Consider the following 26,843-nt stretch of genomic DNA (forward strand, 5'->3'; position numbering starts at 1 on the left):
TGGCACACAACAGTTTATTTCTCAGGCTTATAATCTGAATCAAATTTGTTAAATATATGATCGCAAAGGCCATTCTGCATTAAATTGGTTTCAACATGGATGTCAAATTTGTCACAAAGTTGGCCATGTCGCTGCTACTTGTTTTGATAGGAATAAGACTTTTACATGCACATCAGGGCATTTCTCTCAAGGTTTCTCCTCATTTATGCCAACTCCAATGCCTACTGGGTCATATGGTCAAGCACCTGGCTGGAATCCATTCGGTTCTTCACAAGGCATGATTTCATAGTCTAATAGCTCTAGTTTCAGTATCTTGTCATCCCACAGATGTATCCCTCTACTATATCCTCACAAAATCCTCATCTTGCTTGCAAGCACGAGCTGGTGCATCATCCTCAACTTCTCAACAAGATTTCTGGCTTTTTGACTCTGGAGCAACTAACCATATAACCTTAGATTTGTCAAACTTGCACATAGCAACAAATTATCCATCAAATGATATTATGACTAGTGCTAGTGGTGAAGGTTTAGCTATCAAACATATTGGTTCATCTTCTCTTCTCACTAAGTCACATAATTTCAAGTTAAACTCTGTATTACATGTTCCAAAACTGTCATAACACTTATTATCTATGAATCAGTTGTGCAAAAATAATCAGTGTCGTTGTATCATTGATGATGTCTCTCTCTGTCTAAAAGACAAGGTCACCGGGATAGTGCTATTCCAAGGGCTGAGTAATAATGCTTCCTATCCACTTCCCATAATCAAAACACAGAGGTTTATTTCTCCTGTTTTTCATCCAGGTTCATTTGTGGGTCAAAAGATTTCTTCTACATTGTGGCATTGTCGATTAGGCCATCTTGCACATTTCATTATCACTGCAGCACTTAATAAGTCTTGTATATCTTTTCCTTGTAACTCTCAATCTCATACTTGTAAAGCTTGTTTGCAAGGCAAGTTTACCAAGCTTCATTTTCCTATAGTTGCTTCAAAGTCACTTACTCCATTTGAAGTAATTCACACATATGTTTGGGGTTCCTCTCCTAGTTTGTCTATAGAAGGTTACAAGTATTATGTTTCCTTTATTGATGAATGTACAAGATATACCTGGATTTTTCCATTAAATAATAAAGCTACAATGTTCACTGTTTTTGTGAACTTTTCTTGCTTTTGTCTCAAATTATTTTGATGCTCATGTGAAAACTTTGCAAAGTGATGGGGGTGAGGAATATGTTAGTACTCAATTTAAGCAATTTCTTTTTACCAAAGGCATTGTTCATCAAAAATCTTGTCATTATACCCCAGAACATAACAGGTTGGTTGAGAGAAAAAATTGATATATTGTCGAAACAACTATTACCCTTTTACAACAAGCTTCATTAACTTTTCTTATAAATAGAATGCCCACACCTACCCTACATATGCAGTCTCCTTTTGAAATGCTATATAAATATCCACCTAAGCTTGATCATTTGAGAAGTTTTGGGTCTTTATGTTATCCTTTATTGAAACCCTATAGAAACAATAAACTTGAACCTAAAACTACTAAGTGCATTTTCCTGGGGTATGCTACACAATACAAAGCATATATTTACTTTTCTCTCAAAGATCAGAAACTATTAGTATCTAGACATGTTATCTTTGATGAATCCAAGTTTCCTACAGTCTCTAATGCTTTGGTTTTCAATCCTCAAGTTCATTTTGGTCATTCTTCCTCACTAGTGTCTATTGTACATTCAAACACATTCATTCATCCACCTAGTGTTTCTTCCACATTTCCATTTATTGGTCCCACTTCGGTTACCTCTAGATCATAGCATGTTACTTAGTCCTCATCCTCTCAACCCACTAGTTCTGGTGATCATGTCTCTTCTTCCACAAGTGTTGTGCCTTCTTCAGATGTTTTGCCTATGGTGTATTCAAAAGATCATCTAAATACTACAGTGTCTCAAGTGGATGACTTCCAACCAATGTGCATCAATGCTTAAAATTGTCATCCCATGCAAACGCGGTCTAAGTCTAAGATTGTGAAAAGGAAGGTGTTTTCTGCCAAGGTGGATCAGGCTTCTGAAATCAAGGAACCTCAGTCTTTTTTCTAGTGCAATCAAGTGTGTTCAATGGCGAAATGCCATGAAAGAAGAGATGAATGCTTCAATTCAACAAAATACTTGGAAGCTTGTGCCTTTACCACCTGATAAAAATCTTGTTGGTTGTAAATGGATCTACAAGATTAAGAGACATCCAGATGGTTTAATGGCTAGGTACAAGGCTAGACCTGTAGCTAAAGGGTCTCAAGAAGCTGGTCTTAAGTATTATGAAACCTTCAGCCCTGTGGTCAAACCAACCACAATTTGATTGGTTCTATCCTTGGCTGCATCTCATAATTGGAAACTCAAACAATTAGATGTCAAGAATGGTTTTTTGCATGGCTTTCTTGAGGAAGAAGTTTATATGTCTCAGCCCCAAGGGTTTGTGGATTCTACCTATCCAAATTATGTGTGCAAACTAGAGAGGTCTTTATGTGGTCTCGAGCAAGCTCCTAGAGCTTGGCATGACAAGTTTTCAGGTTATTTGCTTAAGCTTGGGTTCAAATCATCCTATGCAAATCCTTCTTTATTTGTCAAGTGTGATGGTTCATCAATTATTGTTCTCTTATTATATGTTGATGATATCATTCTCACTGGTAGTGATGCTGTAAAGGTTCAGAATGTTATTAGTCAGTTAACTAGTAAGTTTGACATGAAAGATCTGGGCGTTTTGAATTATTTTCTTGGTTCACAGATTGAGTATCACGATCAGGGTCTCTTTGTTCATCAGACCAAGTATGTCAAAGAACTCCTTCAAAAGATGTATATGCTGGATTGTAAACCTTGTTCCACACCTTGTCATCTTAATCAAAAGCTTATGAATGATGGTAGTGAACCTAGTTCTGATCCTACTACTCACAGAAGTATTGTTGGGGCACTACAGTACCTAACATTTACATGACCATACATTTCTTTTTCTGTCAATCAAGTATGTTAGTTTATGCATTCACCCTTAGCCACTTATTTTGCTATTGTGAAACGTATTCTGCGATATCTCAAAGGTAGTCTCTGGGATTGTGTTTTAACAGGTTCATCTTAGTTGAAAGCTTATATAAATGTTGATTGGGTAGGGGATACCAATGATCGTCGTTCAACCACGGGTTTTGTCATTTTTCAGGGAGATACTCCTATCTCTTGGAGTTCTAAAAAGCAGCATACAGTGAGTAGGTTTTCCACTGAAGCTGAATAGAGCAGTGGCTACAACCACTGCTAAGGTTATCTGGATACAACAGCTTCTTTGAGATTTGCATGTTGGTTCTCCTTCTATTCCAGTTTTACATTGTGATAACATTTCAGCAATGGCTCTTGCCACTATCCTGTATTGCACTCTAAAGCCAAACATATAGAGATTGATTACCACTTTGTTCGTGAAAGAGTTCATCAGGGGACAATTATTTTGCAGTTTGTTACCTCTGCAGATCAATATGCAGACATGTTCACCAAAGGATTGTGTTCACCTCAGTTCATTCGCAATTGTTCCAATCTCATGCTTGGCAATCTGCCACATGAGCTTGAGGGGGGATGTTAGAGTGATGATATTATGAATGCATAGGATTATGACAAGTGTTTATGTATGATTGGCAGTGGTCTTAGTTAGTTAGTGAGGTGTGTTAGAGTTGTAATTATTCTACACAAGTTGAATAAAAAGAATATTATTCAGATTTAACAAACTTTCCCTCTCTACTTTCTCTCTCTCAGTTTTTCCTTAGCTCCTAAGGTTTTACGCTGTTATCAGATTTTAGCAATCATCGAGATTTTGACGGACCTTTTTATTCTCTGTGTTCGATCTTGTCACCTGTTCTTTTTCATGTTGAAATTTGATATTTTTATTGTTTATGAATCCAAATAAGGGAATTGATCTTCAACAGAACGTTCCTACTAAACATGATTAATCAACACAAACCAAACCTGTGGGAATTGATGTCAGTGGAACCCATACCTTCCAACCATGCATTGAATTGAACACCTTGGGGCCTCTTGAGTATAGGGAGTTTTACCTGAAAGTCTGTGAAAGATATGGTCGCCTGCACTTGCATGGACGACTGTTAGTTGGACATCAATGTATTTGTTTCTTCTCGTTACACTGCAGGGAAATCGAACCTTTAACTTAACCTAAATTTTAATCCGTTTTCTCATCCGCTCTCACCACTTCTGCTAACCTTTAACTTACCATGATTACACACGTATGAAAAAAAAAAACTATCAAACGTCGTTGCGTGCTTGAAAAGTTGTTGACTAAAACTTGGAAAGTTGGTTGTTTAACAATTGCCGAAAGCGAAACTCGGAACGTTGGCCTTATAGAATGCTAATTCACGTAATTTAATCCCTAATTACTACTTTATATATACAACAGTACAAGTACTTGCTCGGTTGAGTTGATGGAGTCTAATTACTTCTAATAATATAATGCTGGCTCGAATCATGAGGTGCAAGTCAATGCACGATTTATACGCATGAAATCACTAAAGGTATATATAATTCATTCATTCATTTTGGTACTTGGGATCGATTGTGCAACAAAAACGTGAGCAAATTGCTAACCTAATAAGCGAATAGACCAAGTTATGATGTCTAATGACCTATTATTTCATATGTTTTGGAGATATTTTCTTCGGTAGAAGAAGATTACAGCGTATCACAGTGCTATACTCACACAGGGATATAACCATGGGATAGCCACGTCTTTCTTCTCGGTACCACTACTGCATAGGACAATTCCCTTACAATTGAGGCCATGAGGTGTCGCATCTCACGTACATCAGTTTAATTTACGTACCCTTGTGCCACATGCTCCAATTGTCTATGAATTTCAACACGTTCACAATATATTTGTTGAGAGTATTATCCCAATTGGAAAACGAAAGCTACACTTAAGAGTTTAATTAATCTCAAGACTTTTAACTATTACTAATTGATTTTGAGTTGAATATTCTAATTCTAACGATATATTCTAAACTAGTATTATACGATGTCATAATTTATGATGGGCAAAATGCATGTAGCAAATGAATCGATTGCTCAAGCTCAAAAAGCAAAAAGACATAAGAAAAGAAGAAGGTTGATTGAAAATAACACAAGAAGCACAATGGTTGGACATACACAGAACAAGGTCCGGATAGATAATGGGCAGAATTTTCACCTCAAAGTATAAGTGGTAAAGTTGGAGAAGCCACATTTGAGTGTTAATTAATGTGAAAGCAAATTTTGTTGGGAGTATGTGATAATTAAACTGCTCTCTTGAGGTCTTCATTTTGAAAGCTTGTGAGGTCCTTTTTTATATGAACCCTTAAATTAATCTTATGACAGATTAAGTTATCAACTTAAATCATTCCTGTTACGCCGGAACACAATAATGAGTGTAGATTTTGTTTGTGCCGCATTTGGGGAATATGTGGTCTCGCCTACAAGCAATAATTATGTGGTCTTGTCTTCCAGCTGTGACTTTATGTGGTCTCATTCTCCTGGAATGACGTTGTGTGGTGTCGCTCATCTGCGAAGATCGGTGTGTGCACTAGTATTGGTTTGTTGCATCTATCATTCTTGTGACAAATTTGTATATTGGTGCACCTTGCTTATGGTAGCCATGTAGGGGTTTTTTATTAATCGCTTGTTTGTGCAAATTCACTAAGTGTATTGGTCACTAGAGCAATGTACCTAATTGACACCCTTGTATTTGTTTGTTATGACCAATAATTGACACCCTAGCACCATGGTTGTGGTCTCAACCTAGCACCATCCTAACCACTGTTCTAAAAATCCTTGCCTAGGTGCTAAGCGGTTGACCACCGCCTCGAATAATCTCTAGGCATTTGAAGATTAAGAGAGGGTGCCTAGACCTGTTTAGGTGCCCGCCTAACCCATCCAAACTTACCCAAACATCCGCCTAGGTTGTGACTCTCACTTACACAGAAAATATATAACTTTCATTTTGCATTTTATTTTTTGCAATAAATTGTAAGAAACTTGTTGAATACTTAGAAAATATATAATTTTCATTTTTCATTTTATGTTCTCATACTTTATAATCTATATTTCATTCTATTTTGCAATTTATGTATCTCAATGAAACTATGTTATTTTTTTTTTATAAGTATAAACAGACACTTATTTATACGATATATATTTACTTAAATCCACTTAGTCAGCCTAAGCCTCGCTTAGCCGCCTAAGAACTAGGTCTTAGCCCGCCACCCGACTAGCGCCTAGCATCTTTTAAAATCTTCATTCTAGCACAACATATCTAGCACTTAACTAGCACTAAGCCTAGCATTTAGCCTAGCACTTTTGAGATGGCATATCGTGTGCTAAAGAGTTGTCTCCCCTTAACCACTGAGGTCTTGGTCCGTCGTTCTTCCTATGGGCCTTGGTCTTCTCTCCTTTCCTTAGGCCTTTGTCGGGCCTCCTCTTGGGCCTACATCGTTTCTAGGGACCAAAAAGGATTCACGTTAACAGATGGGATGAAATTGGATGTGTAAAGTTATTAAGATTTTCTGCAATTGGATTTGCTGCGTTTAGATATTTGATGAGGAGATTAGGTTTTGCATGGAAGGGATTAGACATGACATGAAACCTTCTTAAAATCTCTTCTTTTTTTTTTTCGTTTTTGTTTTATCAATTAGTATTCTATTTTCGTGTAACAAAGATTATCTAAGTTGATAGCTTAATTTATTGTAAGATTAATTTGATGGCTTATATAAAATGACCTTACAGGTTCTCAAAATGAAAACCTTAGGAGAGCAGCTCTAATGTTTTGAGAACCTTAGGAGAGCAGCTCTAATGTTTTGAGAACCTTAGGAGTGCAGCTCTGATGTGGTTATTCTGTTTTATCAAATAATTAACTGTGAATGGTTCCATAATTTCAGCTCACAAGAAATTATTGATTGTAAATGTGGAAACTAATCTGGGATGGACAAGTCTTTTTCTTTTTTTTTGGTCGGAGAAAGTGTATTTCATTAAATAGTCCAAAAGGACACCCCAAAAAAAAAAGAGTAAAAAAGACCGAAAAATAAGGGGTTTCCAACAACCCTAACTGGAATTAGGACTGACAGCTAAAAGAGAAGGTTATGTTGTTTGTCATTAGGGCGAGAGAAAAGAAAGGGAGTGCAGAGAAAAGGAAGAGATCGCTTGTTACCAGCCCTTTATTTGTTTGTTTAGGCGTGGGTGAGGCCTGAAAATAGAGGGTGGGCCTTGGTTGAATGTTGTAGAAGTGAGGATGTTATTGTGACAATATAATAAGTCATATGCTGTCATACGTTTTAATTTTTCATATAATGTTTAATTGACTTATGATACTGCCACATTGGCACTCCCTTGCATAGAAGTTCTTGTGATTTCTCTAGTGCTAAACGATGTGCACTTTATTCACCATTTTCAGTCCACCCTTGTCGCAAACACTAAACAAGTAAACTATCTTTTAAAACTTTCGTTTTAGCAATTTCTTCCACCAATTTCCAATTTTCTTACCCTTATATTTGACCTGTAATTGAAATGTATTGCATATCCTTTTCTCTTCATCTGTCTTATCAAATGATTATTCACACAGTGAGAGAGATAAATAGAGAGAATGAGTAATGCAACATTCTCTTTCTGTAGGCTTAAAGGGTTAAAGGGTTAGAAGGTCTGGTAATTTTTATCTACTTTTTCTTCTAAATTTCTCATTGAACTCAATTTCCAAACGCGAATTTTGTTATCAACACACAGATTACAACATGAAGTCACAAAAGAAAATCAAGATTTGCCAAATTAAAACTTCGGAAAATTTATTGCCTCGTATCACAGATACTAATGTAACAGAGAGAGAGAGTGAGAGATTCGACATTTGCTGAAAAAATTCCCCCGCCTAATTGAACACTATTTTTACTAATTAACCAAGAAGTAGTAATAACTAAGAAAGAACGTAAAAAAGCAAAAACGGATGGTTTTACATTTTATTACGTAAAAATATGTATAGTCACACAGGCTAATTAACCAGCAATGCAATCAAACTTATGGACACAGATGAAGTTGAATGTGAAGGAATGCAGCATTCAAACCGTGACCTGCTAACAGATAGGCAGAGGTGCGCCGTTCCAACCCTCGAGGCAACCCAGAATTGGGTCGATAATCTTACCCTGGCAGATGGCTTGGAACACCTTGTCACACTCCTCGCCCGGTGACCTGACCTTCTCCCCGGTTAGGTACTCTCCCCCCAACTCCTCCCTCACAAACTTGTACAAGGGATAAGACCTGCATTCGGCAATCCTGTTTGGGACTGCAGCATTTCCGCTCTCAATTGCACTCCTCGCACTCTCAACCTCTTTAGGCAAAAGCGCTTTCAGCTCTTCCTCGAAAGCTCCAATCTTTTGGAAGATCGAAGTGCTTGCATTCTTCTCACTCTCGCCATTTGTCAAAGCATGTTCAACCAGCACTTCCCTTAGTTTTTGCATCAATGGGTAAGTGGCACTGCAGGGGTCGTCAATGTAGGCAAAAACATACTCCCTATCGACAACTTTAAGCAGATCCTTCTCACAGAACCTTGACGGGTGAAGCTCTCCATTAACCCCAGTTGTTAAAGTCCTCTTTGCTACTTGGCTCACCGTGTTCTTCACAGTGTTCCTCAAGTTCTCCTCCAAATGCCTCAAATCGATGGACTGACAAAGTGCAACCAAAAATGTGGAAGACATGAGCTTCAAGATATCAACAGCTTCAGCTGTTTTCCTTGAAGAGATCAACCCCAAAGAATTAACATCTTGGTTGTGCTGCTCAGCACTCTGGACATGGTTAGTTACCGGATTTGCGAGAAACTGCAGCTCGGAACAATAAGATGCCATGGCGATTTCAGCCCCCTTGAAACCGTAATCCAAGCTAGGATTCCTGCCTCCTGACAGATTTGAAGGCAAACCATTGTTGTAAAAGTCATTGACAAGCTCAGAAAATTGTGCAAACATGAGCTTGCCAATGGATGCAATCGCCAAGCGAGTGTTGTCCATGGAAACCCCAATTGGGGTCCCCTGGAAGTTGCCTCCATGTAAGGCCTTGTTCCTCGAAACATCGATCAAAGGGTTGTCATTAACCGAGTTGATCTCCCTCTCAATGGATTTGGTGGAGAAACGAATCACTTCAATTTGAGGTCCCAGCCACTGAGGTGATGTTCGGAGAGCGTAGCGATCCTGCTTTGGCTTCTGCAGGGGATCCTGCTCATGCAACTTCTTAGCAGCTTTGACATAAGAGCTGCCATCCAAAATATGTTCCATAATTGCAGCTGCCTCAATCTGTCCAGGGTGGTGCTTCAACTTGTGCGTCAAGTGATCAGTAAACTCCGGTTTCCCCTGCATCACTTCAGCGAAAATCGCTGATAAAATCTCCGCTAGCAATGCCAAAATGTTGGTCTCGAAAAGAACCGTGGAGGCCAAGCCAGAACCAACAGCAGTGCCGTTCACAAGAGCTAACCCTTCTTTAGGCTGCAACTCAAAAAACCCGCAATTGATCCCTACTAGCTCAAAAGCTTCTGAGGCATTGAGGGTCTGCCCATTTGGTCCGACTGCTTTGGAATTAGGCCTGCCGGTGAGTAATCCAGCAATGTAGGATAGCGGGACAAGATCTCCGGAGGCGGTAATAGTACCGCGTAGGGGCAAGCATGGAGTAACGTTGTTGTTCAGGAACTTGGTGATGGCTTCCAAGATTTCGAATCTTATGCCGGAGTAGCCTTGGAGGAGTGTGTTGATTCGGACCAACATGGCTGCTCTTGTTGCTTGGTGTGGCAGTGTGTGGCCTGATTCTGTAGCACTTCCAAACACTCCAGCGTTCAAGAATCTGAACAAAGAAAATTAAGCCACAATTAGAAGCCATAATTTGATGAATAATCCAAAATTAAGGGCTTAAAAACAAGGGTGCTACTTCACCAACAATCAACTACAGTATAGTTAGAGATCGGAAAGTCCCAATTGATTGTCACAACACGTATTGATGTAATTGGTGCAAAATTATCAGTTTAATTAACTTTTAAGAATATATTTTTAGAGGAATTGTTACAACATGTATCGGTGTACATTCTGATGAAAACAGATCTTTTACTTGCAAAATATTGTTTTTACATCATGCTTTGACAGTAAAGTTTATTAATCAAATACCTTTTTACTAGATTTGAATATGTGGATTTATAGTTAGAGATGGAAAATTCCCAATTGATTGTGCTTATCAAATTCTCTAAACTTTGAACTGCAACAACTCATGACAAACTATATTAATTGGTCACGAAATAATCTGTCACACTTAGCTGGTTTCCCAAGTCAACCCGTTATGACTCGGGTTAACTCGACCAATTCAACTAGGTCTCCACTCACTTCACGTGCCAGTAATTAACTAAGCAATGCTTTCCTGTACCCTCACCAACAACCCTCCTAACTCGTTCACTATACACCGAGTCAACTCGGCCGAGGCAAAATTATAGGTACTTGCAAGGCAAGTGATGGTAATAAAAAAGGAATGATGGGAAGTGACTGCCCGACTCTGGAAATACCTAATCCACCGTTTTTGGTATAATATCTGTTTCATATTAGTTAATATATTAATAAAATATCGACAATGCAAATTGATGCTCGGCAGTTTAGCTTACCTAATTAGCTCCTTTTGAAGGGCAGCTCCTTTGTTTGTTCTCCGGTGGGAGGTTGCACCAAACCCGGTGGTGACACCGTAGCTGTCAGTCCCTTTGCCCATGCTATCCATGACCCAATCACTGCTGGCCTTGACCCCAGCCCTGGCCGACTCAGACAGCTCAACCTTGACCCCGGTGTCATGAGTGGCTATGGCTGCAACTTGGGAAATGGTGAGACTCTCTCCGCCGAGCTTCACCACCGGTTTTCTGTACTCCGCCACCATACGCTTTACTTCATCCAAGTGGCTACCTTTAAGTGAATCAGCCACTAGACCCCAGTTCAATGGGTCCTTTTTAATGCACAGCGGGGACTCCGACACTCCGTTCTGGTGGCCGTTTTGACCATTTTGCGTGATGGTTTTCGCCTCCATGTTAATTACGAGAAACCGAAAACTCAAAAACTAAGCCGAGGGAAGTAGAAGTGAGGAAAGTGTTTGAAGAATGTGGTGAAGAGATAAAAAGTCGGTGGTGTACCAGTGGTGGAGTGTTGGTTTTTGAGGAGTGGAGGGAGGGAGGAGGAGGTTTAAATAGAGAGGAAGGGGTAAGTGGAAGGAAAGGATGGCTTTTTGAAACGACTCATATTTGGGAAGTGGCTTGGTAGGTGAGCATAAGGGTGGCAGAGAGCCACACGCGGGTTGGTTGAAAATTCAATGCAGCTGTGCGATGATGGCATGATCCAACGGTGGAGAGGTTCTTGCGACGTTACTACTGAGGTGGACGATTGGACGACCGTATGCTTTGTTGGTTGCCTTGGATTTCTGGGGTAGGAGGAGACGACACCATATGAAAGTGTTTGGTGGGGATTGTTGTGAGTGTGAGAAAGGAAAAAAATATATATATAAAATGAATATGTATGGTCAACTTGTATGTGTATGGAATAAGTAGGTATGACCACGGATCAGTTAGGGACGGAAATACTATATACATCTTTATAACCATGAAAATTAATCATCGGGTATTATTCATAACCTTACCCACCGGGTAATGGATTCTCCATCGGTTAACGGTTATATCCATCTTCATCAATACAAAAAATATATTCGTCCAATTGACACATGATAATTTAGGAAATATTAATTTTGTCACTATATATAATTGATGATAAAATGATTTAGTGAATAGATCTTGTAAAGCATAAAAATTAAAGCTAAACATTGATAATGTTGGCTAATCTTTGATATCTCCTATAAGTACCATTGAATTATCATATATTTTGATTCATATAAAAAATTTCGAATTTTCCCACAAAATGCAACTCACACAATGCAATTTTTATATTTTCAAGGTAATGGATTCGGTGAATAATGAATATAAATATATATATATATATATACTATTTAATATTTTAATATTACATAATTATATTATATTATTCGGTTCGGATTCAAGGACGGATGCGAATTGGAGACCCTTATAACCATATCCAAAACCATACTGAATAATATTCACGGTTCACGGTTTTTCCCCATACCCAAAATATACCCAAATTTTCATACCCAAATCCAATCCATTCGAATGGTTATCCGCGGTTATCAGATCTAACGGTTAGAATTGTCATCCTTAAAAATAAGGAGGGGCACTTATATCTAACGAGAGAAATATACGTAACTGTGTATGGTTATCTATAATGGTGAGGGCAACCACATAAATGGTGACATGGATGAACATTTGTTGATGTCAATTTGGAGTACAAAGAAAACCATTGCGCTCTTCGGAATAGGATTCTTTCATCTCTATTTTCGTACACTTCTTTCCTTTTCTAATTGAATGGTTACAATTAAAACACTTCAACATTTTATATTTATTTTTTTTTATTTTTTATTTTATAAAAGACTACAAGACAAAAAGCAAAGTGGTTGCTTATATTATTACCGAGTGAAATTTCCATTTGGCTATGTACTTCTTTCGATTAACAAGTTATATTGTTCTATGTTTTTACTTGAATTAGTTTTGAGGGTTCCTTCATTTAATGTTATTTAAATGCGATCAATAACATTTTTTTATTTATATATTAAATGAGGTAGCTCCCACCGCTTATTTATGACAGATTAATTCTCTTTTCCACGAAGTCTTACTATCACATGTGTACTTTTGGCCGTCAAGAAACAGTACGCGAAAGCATAATTTTTTTGGCAAAAAGATAGATTACAAAATCGAATTGAGAGATTTACATCTTCCATAAGAATATTTATGACAGATTAATTATCTTCTCCATGAATTCTTGGTATCACATGAGTACATTTGACCTTCAGGTGAAACAGCATGCCGAAGCATAATTAATTATTGATCCCAAAACATACATCCGTAAGACTTTAAACTCGAATTAAAAGTTTCAAAAGCTTTGCTCGTTTTTCACTAGACCAAACCTCTAGGTTTACAGTCCATTCCATTATTCATAAGCAATTAAAGACAACCTAAACATTTGACCGTTTTGCATGCACATGCACACTTGCTAGCATGTAGCCGAAAAAAAAGAAACAAGCTTATGGCATGTGTTAACTACTAAAATGATTGTTTATAACTTCTCGACATTTTTAAGAAAAAATAAGCTTATTAATTCATTTGGTTCGTTAGTTAAAGACTTCAAGTCCTCTAACTAGATAAATAAAGACTTACCTTTTTTATTTATGTGAAGAAAAAAAATTGTGGACAAATGAAAATATATCCAAACCGATGGTCTATGATATTGCTCTGTAAGGTCATCTTCAACTGAGGGCTGGCCAGAGGGTTCGTTTTAGCTCTCTGGTCCTCTAAGATATTAATATTTTAATGAACAGTACAATGCCATATTTGCCTCCATCTCCAACCACAGGCCAAAGGGTCATAGGGCCAAACATAATTTATTATTTATATTTAATGTCGTTTCATGTTACTTAATTTAATTTATTGTTGTATAATGGCTTAGGAAGTTAGAGGAAAAAAAACAAAATTTAAAAAAAAAATATATGAAACAAATTTTGTAAAACAAAAGTTATAGGAAGTTATAGAAAAAAATAGAAGTTACAGGAAAAAAAATTTGTAAATAAATAAAACTGTAAAAAATAAATAAATAAATATTGGCTAGTTGAAGACAAGTAGCCGTTGCATTTGAAAATTTGGCCTAGCATTCCTGTTGAATATAACCGACAAGAATATACGTATTCCTGTCAGTTATATCTGACAGGAATGCTCACATTTCTGGCCAGCCCGAGGCTAGCTGGCTACCTGGATTGGACCAGCCCTTTGGCCCTTTCAGATTTCATGGGGCCCATAAGCCCTTTGGCCTAACCCTTGGTTGGAGACAGTTTTCGGACGTTTTTCAACCTTCTGACTCTCTGGACCCTTTGGTTGGAGATGGCCTAAGTCTTTGTATTTAGTGGGCAAGGTCGTTGAAACTTGAAACAGTACCACAGCGTTGGGATCATCTATGCCATTTTGGTGCATATCATTTTGACCTTTAGTTTTAAAAATTTTGCCTACAAAATTAGTTTCCTTAACATTATCGTTCTGCTATTCATCAAGTCAAGTCAAAGGGAGTGCCATGACTCGTGGTGAGTACTTCAACGCCAGAGACAGAGAGATTATTGGTTCCCTTTGTTTCCTAAACAATACATAATTTGGTACAATTACACTAGATGAAATTTACACACTATGTATAAATCTAAGAAAATATAAATAATGTGTGTCAATTAGCATTTACCTCAATCCTTCTAAGACCATCTCCAATCATTGGGCTAAAAACCAAATTTTTTAGTCCAAAAATAATTTTTTTGCTCCAACCCTTCAGGCCTAAAATTTTAGCCCAAGATTATAAAAGAATGAATTTAGGCTATTTTTTTTTCTTAAATTAATTTTTTTTTAAATAAATATGTAGACTACCGTAAATTAATTTTATGAACATTTTAATCTAAAAATATTTAAATTCCGATAAATATTGAAAAATCACTAAATTTTCCACAAAACAAGCCTTCAACTTTCAGCAATCTTTCAACACTGGGCTAACTTTCAATTCACCAACCGTTTAACACTAAATTTTCAATTCACCAACCGTTCAACACCAAACTTTCAACTTTCACCAACCATTCAACACCGAACTTTCAAGGTTCACAAACCGTTCAACTTTCATCAATCATCCTCTATATAAACATATGTCCAATATTAGTTGATCACATAACCTTTCAACCTTCAATGATCCTTTATATTCACCAATCTTTCAAATTTCAAAGAATTTTTGTTTCCTAAAAATCATCAATGGGTGATAAAAGAAGACGTAGCATGGCAATGCAGATGGCACAATACCAAGCAAGGATTGAGATTGAGGATGCAGAATTGTTCCACGCCAAAGATGAACTTGTAAACTCTTTTATGCAATTTGAGCACCATGGCGAATCTAGTCATCGTGGTTCTGTTACGGGGCGTTCATTTGTGCAGCGTGATAGAGAAGATTGTCATGATCGAATGATAAAAGATTATTTCATCGAGTGTCCAAGATTTCCTGCTCATGATTTTCGGAGGCGATTTCGAATGAGGAGAAAGCTTTTTGAAAGCATCTTGAACGCATTTGTCAATCATGACCACTACTTTGCAAGGAAGATAGATGTCGCAAGCCGATAAGGTCTATCACCTCATCAGAAGCTCACATCTGCTTTTCGCATGCTAGCTAATGGGTGCTCTGCAGACTCAACTGACAAATATTGCTGACCTATGGAGAGTACTGCTATTGAGAACCTGAAGCGTTTCTGTAAGGCAATTGAAGCCATATATGGAGCCACATACCTCCGCAAGCCGAATCGTGAATGCTTGAAGAAACCACATAAACTTAATACAACCGATAATTCATAAACCACATAATTAATAAACTTAATACGAACGACAATTAATAAACTTAATTAATAAAGCACATAATTCATACACTACATAAACTTAATAATCATATCCACCATCTTCACTTGGTGATGGACTTCGTACAAGACTTGGGATATAGGGTTCAGAGGATTCATCATCTTGAAACATACTCCTTGAGGCAAAAAATTGCAAAATTTCCTTTTGCTTACCACGGAAGAACTTCTTCCCCTCTAGAGTGTATTTGCTAAGGTCCTCCATCATGAAATTAATTTCAAACATATATTGCTCCCTATCCGAGATTTCCTTCATTTGCAAACACATTCAGGCCATTTCTTCTTGGCGAGCGCTATGAGTTTCGTTCAATTTTGCAATGCCGGTAGCAAAGTGTCCACTTATCGAATCTCTTTGCTTCCTCTTGCTTATCTTTTCTTGGGGGCCTTGCAAAAGAAGGAGATGGGGTCATGTCATCGACACATTCGTCTCTGGCATTTGTCTGTGCGGCTTCATGTTGAAATAATCTTCCCCATTATTAGTCCTCATCGGTTCCCCATCTCGGACAATCCTTGAGGATGTCCTAAGCATGATGCAACTTAAAAACTTGATTTTTTGGTGCTACTCTTGTCTTGTAAATTTCCATTGCTTTGTCACCCTATGCAAAAAATCATAAAAATAGGGATGTGCTATCCACACACCCCTTGTTAATTTCTGTCCATTGATCTTCTTCAATTCATCTGATCCAACGGCCGAAAATTAGAAGGGTGTATGAGAAGTAATATGGGATGTGTGGATATCACACCCCTAAAAATAATTAGTTGCAACATAATATTATGTACATGACAAATAAAATATCAAGAACAAAACTCACAATTTCTATGGCGCTCCTTCCACTAGCCATGATAACCACGGCTCTCTCCAAGCTTCCCTTCCATAAAGTGCATGCTTTGTTGATAGTCTTCCACCGATCATAAACACCACCATCGTCCTGCCCGCCGCCATTGCAGTTTTCCTGAAACTTTGCAATGATTTTATCCTACAAAACCTTATTATTTTGATTTGTGCCAACTGCACCATCTTCACTAACAGAAACCCATGCCAAGCATAAAGCAACATCTTCCTCACAGGTCCGATTACGACCTATAATATGCTTCCTTGCCATGTTGAACAATTTAGAAATGGTAGAAAGATAAATTGGAAGAATTGTAGGAGAAAATTGAGTTTTGTGTGGATGTTTGAACAAATACATAGGTATTTATAGAGTTTTTGGGTAAATTTTGAGTTAAATAAAAAAAATTTTAATTATTTTAGCCGTTAGATTTAAATTTGGGCCATAAGATTTTTTTTTTTTTTTTAACCCTTAGATTTGATTATATTCGATCTCAGCAATTGGATTCAATGTATTTTAAAATAACATATTCTAAAAAAATGAAATTTGAACCTAGACCGTTAGTTGATCCAACGGTCCTTAAAGCCCAGCCCTTGGATGTGAATTATAGCCATTGGGAATAATTGGGTGGCCGACACATGACCTGACAGCGAGGCCTACCTTGTCAGGAAACCCTTGCAAGCCCACCACATGGGGAGTTTTGGCGTGTGGGCGAGCCAAGACTGGCCCAAGTGCCAGCGAGTCCACTCGCATGGGGAGGGGGGAATTTGGCGGGGTATTTGGCCCAACTTTAGCATTTGGCTTTTAGCCCAATGGTTTAGCTTAGGTTGGGTGGTGTTTTTTTTTTTTTGGGGGGGGGTGTGGAATAAATGGGTAAATTTGACTTTTAGCCCATTATTGGAGATGGTCTAACAAGTAACAATTGGGTAAAATATGACATTTCTATTATAATTGTTAACATAGGATGGAATTTTGTATGACTTTAAAGTGGTTATTCTTTTATAGAGTATTACTTTATAACGGTTTTATTGTACTTGCATCCTTCCATGTAGGTATGTATATATCCCAACTTTTTGTAAATAACGTATCTTCACCGTGTATATGTTAACTATCCAATTTCTTAATCATTATTTTAAAGATCACCCCTACAAAAAGTCAGTCGAATTAGAGATCGTTTATGCATCCAAATGTATGGAACAAATCAATAGTGTGAGTACCAAGTAACATATTCATGGTAAACTGTCCATTTACTTAGTACAACTAGATAACTAAATGAACTTTGATTCGAATAGGTTTTTCTAAGGGACAATATATCTTCAAATGAAGATTAAGAAATTAAACTATTTCAGGTATGAAATTTACATGGTGAAGATACGTTATTCGTAAGGAGTAAGATATGTTCATTCCCCCATGAAATTGCATGTATTATTCTATTTAATTTTAGTATAATAAAAGTAAGACGTATCATATCGGTATTTTAATATACTTAGTACTACGGTCTAGTGATATTCTTCTACACTAGTAAGTGAGAGGTTTTAGGTTTGATTCTTGCCAAAGGCGAATTTGAACCACATTATTACTAGCTTATTGTAAAGCTTAGTCCATCCCTTCCGTCTTAGTACAGATAATATCGTTTGTTCAAAAAAAAAAAAAAAAAAAAAAAACTTCTCGATATTTTTAAGAAAAAATAAGCTTATTAATTAATTTGGTCCGTTAGTTAAAGACTTTAAGTCCTCTAACTAGATAAATAAAGACTTACCTTTCTTATTTATGTGAATAAAAAATAATTGAAAGGGCTTCAAAACTTTACGTTTAACAAAAAATTATCTAATAACTTTATTTAATGATAAGGACAAAAAACACATAAAATACGAACATGTGTGCTCAGCACGCGTTAAGTTTCATAAACAATGTTGACCGTTAAGTTTCATAAACAGTGTAATACCGTTAAGTATCATAAACAGTGTAGTACCGTTAGGTTTCATACATAATGTAGTAGTTTCATAAACAATATAGTACTGTTAAATTTCATAAACAGTGTAGTACCGTTAAGTTTCTTAAATAATGTAGAAAGTTTCATAAACAGTGTAGTACCGTTAAATTTTATAAACAGTGAGGTTCTGTTAAGTTTCATAAACAATATGTGTGAGGATCCACGGGTACCACGTGTCAGTTTTTCTTTTAATTTTTTTAATATTAAAATTTCGGTTTTTTTGCCATTTTTATTAAAGTTTAAGAGTTTTTCATTACAATTTAAGTTTTTTTCATTAAATAAAATTATAACATAATTTTTTGTTAAAATAAACTTAACTCAAGTCCTTAAAGTTCCCAATTGTGGACACATAAAAATATTTCTGAACCGATGGTTTCATGAAATTGCTTCGTGAGTCTTTGTACATATAGTGGGCAAAGGTGGTCGATACAATACCACAGCGTTCGGATCATCTGTGCCATTTCGGTGCATATCATTATATTCCTCAGTCAAAGGGACTGCCATGACTCGAGGGGAGTCTAGAAGGTCTCCTACTACAATGTGGATGCACCAACTGGGAACCAACTGGGGAGATGATCAAGTTTGACTTCGACGCCAGAGAAAGAGAGATTATTGGTTCCCTCTATTTCCTTAACATTACATAATTTGGTATAATTACACTAGATGAAATTCACACACTGTATGTATAAATTTAAGAAAATATAAAGAATGTGTATCAATTAGCATACCATACATTTATCTCAATCCTTGTAACAAGTAACAACGATAACATTGTAAAAATACATTTGAGTAACATAAGACGTTTGGAAACTATTACAATTGTTAACATAGGACATATGACACTTGGATCAGAGGTAACAACTCAATGATTGGAGTAAGTGGCAAATTTAAGAATTTCTTTTCTGTAAGTGGACAAAGTAAGCTTGTAAGTTATTTTTATTCAAAATTTTGATATGGTGTTATTGATGAAGTTGCCTTGTTGGTGAGCATGTTTTAGCGATGATGGCGCCAGAGAAATTGATGAAGAAAGTTGGGACGGAGAAATTTGTGTGAAGTGGATAATTGGGTTTGATGAAGAAGAGAAGCAAACAATCGTTATTGATTTCAGCACAATCCTATATAAAAACATAAGGTTGTTGTCAATTTTTTTAAGAATAATGCTTGGAGGCTAAGGACCAAAAGAAATGGCTTGGGGTCGCCCTTTCTTCTTCATCGCGCTTGAGCAGCAGATGTTTGTTGTAGAAACAAAACGAAAAAGGAAAGCACTTTAACGACAAGCTTCTGGTACTGTTCACTTTAACGAAAAACCACATTTTTACACTAAAATGTCAATCATGGTACTATTCATTTTACCCTTTATTTTGTTTTTATCGTTAAAACTCAAAGTTTTCAAGCTATTTCCATTAGTTTTCCTAAAAGGAAAGCATATATGCATGTGAAACAAAAAGACGAAACGTGGTGAATTTGTGTTTAAGTTCCACCAAGTTTTTTTTTCTAAACAACTTCTTTGGTAGTGCGAGCTGAAGCTGATCTAGTTAATTAATTAAGACCACCAAAAGATAAACAAACACAAAGTTAACTTCACCTACTGCTATTTAATTTGTACATATAAAGAATGATAGTGTTATCCACAAACCTATTTGTACTTCACACACACTTTTTTTAATTTTTGGTTGTCGAATTAGATGGATTGAAGAAGATCAATGACAAAAAATTGACAAGAATGTGTGGAAAGTAAAATGGGTGTGTGAATATCCTATAAAGAATATTGATGGGGTAATTAGTTAATATATCAACTTACTTTGGGAGTTTACAACATTTTAGTTATTATTGTTGGTTTTATACAGCAATATATTTTTACATTAAGTGAGTAAGGGATAAGTTAGTTGCGAACTTACTATTCCTAATTTTCGAACCTCATACTTTTTACTTTCAAGAAATATCAATAGACCATACTACTAAATGACTCATTCTTTTAAAATTGAAAAACTTGTGTGATAAGTGTTTTCAGCATTCAATTGTTTAGTACTAATTTTTTATTTAAATGAAACCAATTACCTAACAAGTTTTTCAATTAAAAAAGTAAAAAGAAAAAATTGAAAAAAAAAATGGTTATTAAGTGGTCTCTCGACTAAACATTAGGTTAAATAGAACCTTTAAGGGAATGAATTCACTTTTTTTTTTAAATGACCCATTTAAAAAAAAAAAATTGTTATGGAGGCCACACCACATTTACGACTAATCATTAATCACTTTATATATTCGGCGAGCATTCCATCTGTCATAGTGACCCTGGCCAACCAAACATGCGATATAGCTTTGGTCGTATCTCTTGAAGTACTTCCGAGTGGACGCCGTTTCAAACAGCGCGCGGGCCTCTGCCAGCTCTGATGCATTATCGTCTATGGCCTGCTTGAATGCGTCAATATGCATCTCCTCCCTTAAGTTTGCTTCCTGCTGGGTCTCGTTCAGTTTTTGTTGAAGGGTTGCTCTGTCGACATCCCATGAACTTCACTTTGCCACAAGTGTATGCTCCGTGTTGTCATTGGCCCTCAATGATTGTGCAAATTCTCCTCAAGACGAGTCGTCTGCGCTGCTAAGTAAATGATCCTCCTTTCTTCACAAAGCAACCGCTATAGACCATCACGCTTGAATATAAGTTTCTCAAAATTTGTGTTCCTTTCTTGCAATTGTCTCTCCAACTAAGGGCTGGTTTGGTATTGTTGTGCTTTGAAAAAAAGCTGCTTCTACTGTGCTGTGAGAATAAGCAGTTGTGAAATAAAGCAGCAAAGTGTTTGGTAAACTTTTTTGTAAAAGTGCTTTTGAAAAAAAAAAAAAAAAAGCAGTATTATAGTGTTTGGTAAACTTTTATGTAAAACAGATGTGAAAAAAAGCCAGTTTTTCAAAGCTGGGTTTTGCAGCTTCTTGTTTTTGGCTTTTTTTCACCCAAAACTGTGAAAAAAAACTGAAGCTGAATGTTTACCAAACACAAAAACAGCTCCCAGCTTTTTTTTATACCAGTTTTTTTTAGAATCACCTTAGTACCAAATCAGGCCTAAATTTGACGGCCTAGGTCAACCTTGCAAGTCACTTCTACCATAAGGATCTTGTTCGTTTGGCTCTAGAGCGCAGCCTCTGTCAAGGCTAATGCCTAGGGAGAAACATCCAAGACAAGTCAAGTATAGGAGCTAATGGAGGAATAAAGGATTAAAAGAAAATAAAGAAAACTTACCGCATAAGGAATCGGGTAGCAATTCCTCACCACATGGCCAAATTTGGAGATCACCTCCTCAAAGTTAATCTGGAAAATAGCTGAACAGAGTAAAGCCTAAGCATGTTTTGTGTTGTGAAGACCACAAACATTTGAAGGAAGCAACTCAAGTTCGAAGATAGGTATTATTATTGGGGGTAGATCTCTGCACCTACAAAATTTGATGCTCCGGCAGAAAACGGGCAAGGCTTGATTTGTGGCCATCTCTGCATCGGAACTGGGGGCAGAAGGATGACCACAAGTTGTTCCTTGATCAAGAACATCGACAAGATCATTTAAAGGTTGTTGTTAATGTTGTTGTTGCTATTGTTATTGTTGTTACTGCTATTGTTCCAAGTTCGTGAATGGAAAATCTTGGTCGCCAAGGGCATTAACAAAGCCTTTGCCCTTGGACAAATCATGCACTTCTCATTCTCTAACTTCTAGCACATGTCGCTGCCTGGCTTCAACTAACTCTAGCTCAAACGAAGTGGTGTCACAAATCTCCAGCAAGGTATCACTAGGAGGAACACTGGACCTCCCCCACATATTGGTTTTCTTTCTAGAAGATTTACTTTCGTCGGACTTCTTCACGACACTCTTGGAATGTTTTTTCTTCTTCTTCTTCTTCTTAACATTAAGGGTTTCCGGAGCTCTAATTAGATCTTTCCCATCTTTGGCATCCACCGCATTGACCTATACAAAGTTTTTTATGGGATGATTAGAGCATAGATCGGTAATGGCATCTCACACATGCTCTTTGGTTCTTTCTGGTGCTATAAGCCACCTCCAATTCTGATGTTCAAGGGGAATGAATATGAAAGCCCTATCAATTAATTGAGGGTGACACTGACTGATGCTCACAACATCATTATTGCATTTGAGACTGGTGGAAGGGGTATTCCAAACTTTGGTCCCTAAGAGCAACTCCTCCCCTAAAGACTTTGCACCAGCACCCAGCCCATTTATCTACTTCAGTGAACAGTAATAGACCCAATAAACAGTAATAGGCCAAAGCATCTCCACCCTAAAAAAAATGTGCTGGCACCCAGTCTAAAAATGCGCTGGCACAAACGATCTCCACCCCTACAAAATGCGCTGGCACCCAATCCATTTAAAATATTAAATAATTTTTTTATAAAATAATAAATAAAAAAAATAGTTTTAATTTTGGATAGGATTTTTAACCAATCTCGTCACGCCACGTGTCATTATCCGAACGTACTATTTTTTTAATAGATTTCCACTAAGATTTTCAACCAATCCCGACAACCCACGTGTCACTTCCTGTTTACAATAATTTAGGCAAGATTTCGATAAGATTTTTAACCAATCTTGTCACACCACGTGTCATTATCCGAACGTACTATTTTGTAGATAGATTTTTGATAAGATTTTCAACCAATCCTAACACGCCACGTGTCACTTCCTATTTACAATAATTTAGCCAAGATTTCGATAAGATTTTCAACCAATCACGTAGTGCCACGTGGCATTGTCCAGAACCTCATCTTTTTTTTTTTTGTCCATATAAACCCCACATCCCTACATCCATCCTCACACTAAACTCAATCCTTTTTTCTAGCTCAGAATTCTTCTTTATCGTTTTCAAATCTTGAGTTCTTACAATGTCTTCTTCAAGGAGAGCGTATAAACAGTTGCAAGAGCAGAACAGTTGCAAGAGCAGCAGAAAAGGTTGTTGGCACAACAGGAAGAATTGGTCAATCTTGACCAAGGTGGAGGTGGAGATGAGGCCTTCGCAATGGAGGAGGATGAAGATGATCACCATAGAAGGCGGAGGCCCTCACATTCCCACCGTATCATGGAAGCTATGGTTCAGATAGCCAAACCCAGACGTGCGGCAAACATCGATAGAAGAAGGGAAAGACGAGGTAAATATCTCTTGGAAGATTATTTTATTCCCAACAACGTTTTCCCTGATCATGTTTTTAGACGTCGTTTTAGAATGCAACGAAGTTTGTTCGATAAAATCATGAGTGATGTTTGCAACCATGATCCATATTTTGTGCAAAAAAAAGGATGCTTTTCATGTTCTAGGTCTTCTTCCTGAGCAAAAAATTACGGCTGCCTTGCGAATGCTTGCATATGGAGCATCTGCAGATCAAGTGGATGAGATCGCAAGGATGGGAAAAACAATAGTTCTGGAGTCCTTGATGCGGTTTTACTCTGCAATTGAAGCCCTCTACACCAATGAGTACCTTCGGCAACCCACGCCAAGGGACATGCGAAGGCTTCTGAGGAAGGGTGAGATGCAAGGCTTCCCTGGCATGATTGGAAGCATCGACTGCATGCACTGGACATGGAAAAACTGTCCAAGTGCGTGGCAAGGAGCTTATGGCGACAGAAAATGAGCCAAAAGCATCATTTTGGAAGCGGTGGCTTCTTTTGATACATGGATTTGGCATGCTTTTTTTGGTGTTCCAGGAGCTCAGAATGACCTAAATGTCCTTGCCCAATCTCCAGTGTTTGACGAACTGCTACAAGGAAATAGGCCGAGATGCACATATTGGGTTAATGGTAATAAATACGAGGGACCATACTACCTTGCAGATGGTATTTACCCAAGGTGGTCAACATTTGTCAAAACAGTGCCACATCCGCAGAGTGAAAAAGAGAAACACTTCGCAAAGTGTCAAGAAGGGTGTAGGAAGGATGTTGAGCGTTGTTTTAGTATCTTGCAAGCTCGTTGGGCCATTGTCAGGGCTGCAGCTAGAATGTTTGATGTCGAGGCTCTTCGATCCATCATGATGACGTGTATTATTCTCCACAACATGATTCTTGAAGACGAGTATGATTATGATGTCGTCAATGAATACGAGCCGGATCCGATGAACAACTCAAGAACACAAATCTACTATGCTCATGACCGGACCGAAGATCCCGTGCAACACGAGCCGTTGGAACGGGATGGACGTTACAATGAATTGATCGTTCAACGGTACACTTCATTGCAAGAGCCATACTGGCACATAACCCGCCAAAATGACTTGATTGACGATCAGTGGAGATTGCACGAAGGCAAAGATAATTAAAATAAGGCTTGTGGTTGAAGAATAAAGTGTATTGTAATGTTATTTGGTGTGTTTTTTTTTTTTTAGTGTGTTTTTTTTTTTTTAAGTTTAAATGGTGAGGTTATGTAATGTTATTTGGTGTAATTTTAAATAAAGTTCTAAAAATAAATAAGAAATTACATAAGAAATTAAATAAAGTTGTAAAAGTAAATAAGAAATTACATAAGAAATTAAATAAAGTTCTAAAAATAAATAAGAAATTAAATAAAGTTCTAAAAATAAATAAGAAATTACATAAGAAATTAAATAAAGTTGTAAAAGTAAATAAGAAATTACATTAAGAAATTAAATAAAGTTCTAAAAATAAATAAGAAATTACATAAGAAATTAAATAAAGTTCTAAAAGTAAATAAGAAATTAAATAAAGTTCTAAAAATAAATAAAAAATTACATAAGAAATTAAATAAAGTTCTAAAAAAAAGATAAGATCTCATCTTATTGTCATCTGCGACTAGGATATCCTTGTACCAGCTTGTCGTGGCGTGGTAGCTTAGTGATATAGGCAACCCATCTGGCGTTTGGTCGTGATTGGAAGAAAAGTGAGGTTCGGTGCTCTTGCGCATGACATAAAGCATGCGAAATTCTTGGATACCCAACTTTGCCGCATACCATTCATTCAAGAGCTTGAATGCGAAAAGACATTGGAGTCAGATTACAGAGAGCGATGTCGTAGCAATCTAGTACTTGTTTTAAGAAAAGGGATAGTGGGAATTTTAGTCCCAAATCCAAGTACCAAGGGTGGATCACTGTGCATTAGCGTTCAGAATTGGTAGGCGTAGGTAAAAGATTTCGAACACTGTGACCAGCCTCTCACTAGACGGTACAACCATTCAAGAAGTGTTGACGGAGACAAACAAAAGCTTTTTATTCCTCTTTGCTATGCACCCTTACCATTAGGGCTCAAACTGGGAATCGTAGTTAGCGGCATGGGCAGGAAGCTCATTCGAGGGAGCAGCCATTAGCGTCAAATCGAAGAAGGATTGAAGAAATTGAGCAAGGTGATGAGGAAGGGTTGGAAAATTTTGAACGAATGATGTGGTAAAAAGTTCAATACTTTTGTTACAGGAAAAATTTGGGAATTTTTAAGAAGACAAATGAAGAGATCTGAAGATATTTAAGGAATATAATTCAGAATCACCCAACTTTTAAATTTGGATCGTTGTGCATGCATCGAGATCAACAAATTCGACAAATGAATTTTACTGGAGAAAGCAACGAACAAAATATTTTTTTTTTGCGCACACGCAACTGAGACGATCCTCATCATTGCGATATTAAAAGCACAATTCATGAGGTGGTGCACTCGAATGTGGAACACCTCAATATGCAAGAAGTTCACAAGGTTCGAGCCAACATGCCATGAGTTTGGAGAAAGAAAATAGTACGTATTGCGACTTACTCCAATACACATGGTCTTTGGGTAACTATCATCCTTTAAGGGGAACAAGTCTTTTCAAATACATAGTAAGGGGTAATTGTGGACCATAATTTTTAAGGGTCGGAGTAAGGCAGATCGGCACACGAATACCTCAGAAGTCTAGTCATAGACTTAACAGTCTCCACTGCGGAGCTGGCTAAATTAAGCAGTGATGCCGCCATCATCTTGTTCCGGAATAACTGCGCAAAGTCCGACGACTTCGCTAAGATTGACCATGATTGTTGCACAAATACAAAAACCCAATCCAACAAGGAATTAGCAGGTTTTCTATAATGTTAGAGTCCTTATAATCTAAAGATTGACGTGTGCCACAAGGAATCACACTCCTAAGAGGATTCAATATCTACTTCCCAGATATCCTCTGGGATTCCTGGTTTAACAAGGATTCTAATATTTTAAAAGTCCTCTCCTCCACTGTTATAAATACACCTTTCTGGGGTTCATCTCTGGTAACACAATCTCTACATACTTATTCTCTTGCCTACTGCTTAAGTCTTAATATTGCTTAAAAAAAAAAAAACTAAATAAGAATATTGGAAACGAATCAGTGGCACCTACGCAGATGCTTTCCTTTTCGTTTCTTTCCTTTCAAGACCAAAAAAACATAGGCAAGAAAACATCCCCATGATAGGAGCGTAGGGAA

The 26,843-nt window shown here is 37.2% G+C and overlaps 2 protein-coding genes across 2 annotated transcripts; one reads left to right on the forward strand and one right to left on the reverse strand.

Annotated features, from left to right (window-relative positions):
• Positions 1-7,985: 7,985 nt before the first annotated feature.
• On the reverse strand, positions 7,986-11,229 carry LOC137722472 (phenylalanine ammonia-lyase 1-like). Its single transcript, XM_068461481.1, has 2 exons — positions 10,682-11,229; positions 7,986-9,879 (listed from the first exon to the last, which is right to left on the reverse strand). Exons 1-2 carry the CDS (start codon positions 11,089-11,091, stop codon positions 8,130-8,132), a joined length of 2,160 nt encoding a protein of 719 aa, XP_068317582.1. The 5' UTR covers positions 11,092-11,229; the 3' UTR covers positions 7,986-8,129.
• A 12,203-nt stretch (positions 11,230-23,432) lies between these two features.
• LOC137721983 (uncharacterized) lies at positions 23,433-24,474 on the forward strand (the record flags this gene model as incomplete). The annotated part of the gene is made up of 3 exons (XM_068460996.1): positions 23,433-23,562; positions 23,759-24,021; positions 24,124-24,474. Coding segments are annotated over exons 1-3 (744 nt in total), but the record flags the coding sequence as incomplete, so codon positions are not given.
• Positions 24,475-26,843: the final 2,369 nt, after the last annotated feature.

The sequence above is a fragment of the Pyrus communis genome, chromosome 17, assembly GCF_963583255.1.
Source record: "Pyrus communis chromosome 17, drPyrComm1.1, whole genome shotgun sequence".
NCBI lineage: Eukaryota > Viridiplantae > Streptophyta > Magnoliopsida > Rosales > Rosaceae > Pyrus > Pyrus communis.

Excerpts from the sequence above, each read along its gene's own strand:
- LOC137722472 (XM_068461481.1), bottom strand. The coding sequence starts at position 11,091 with ATGGAGGCGAAAACCATCACGCAAAATGGTCAAAACGGCCACCAGAAC. Across the intron at positions 9,880-10,681 it reads CTTCAAAAGGAGCTAATTAG|ATTCTTGAACGCTGGAGTGT; the intron begins GTAAGCTAAACT and ends TTCTTTGTTCAG.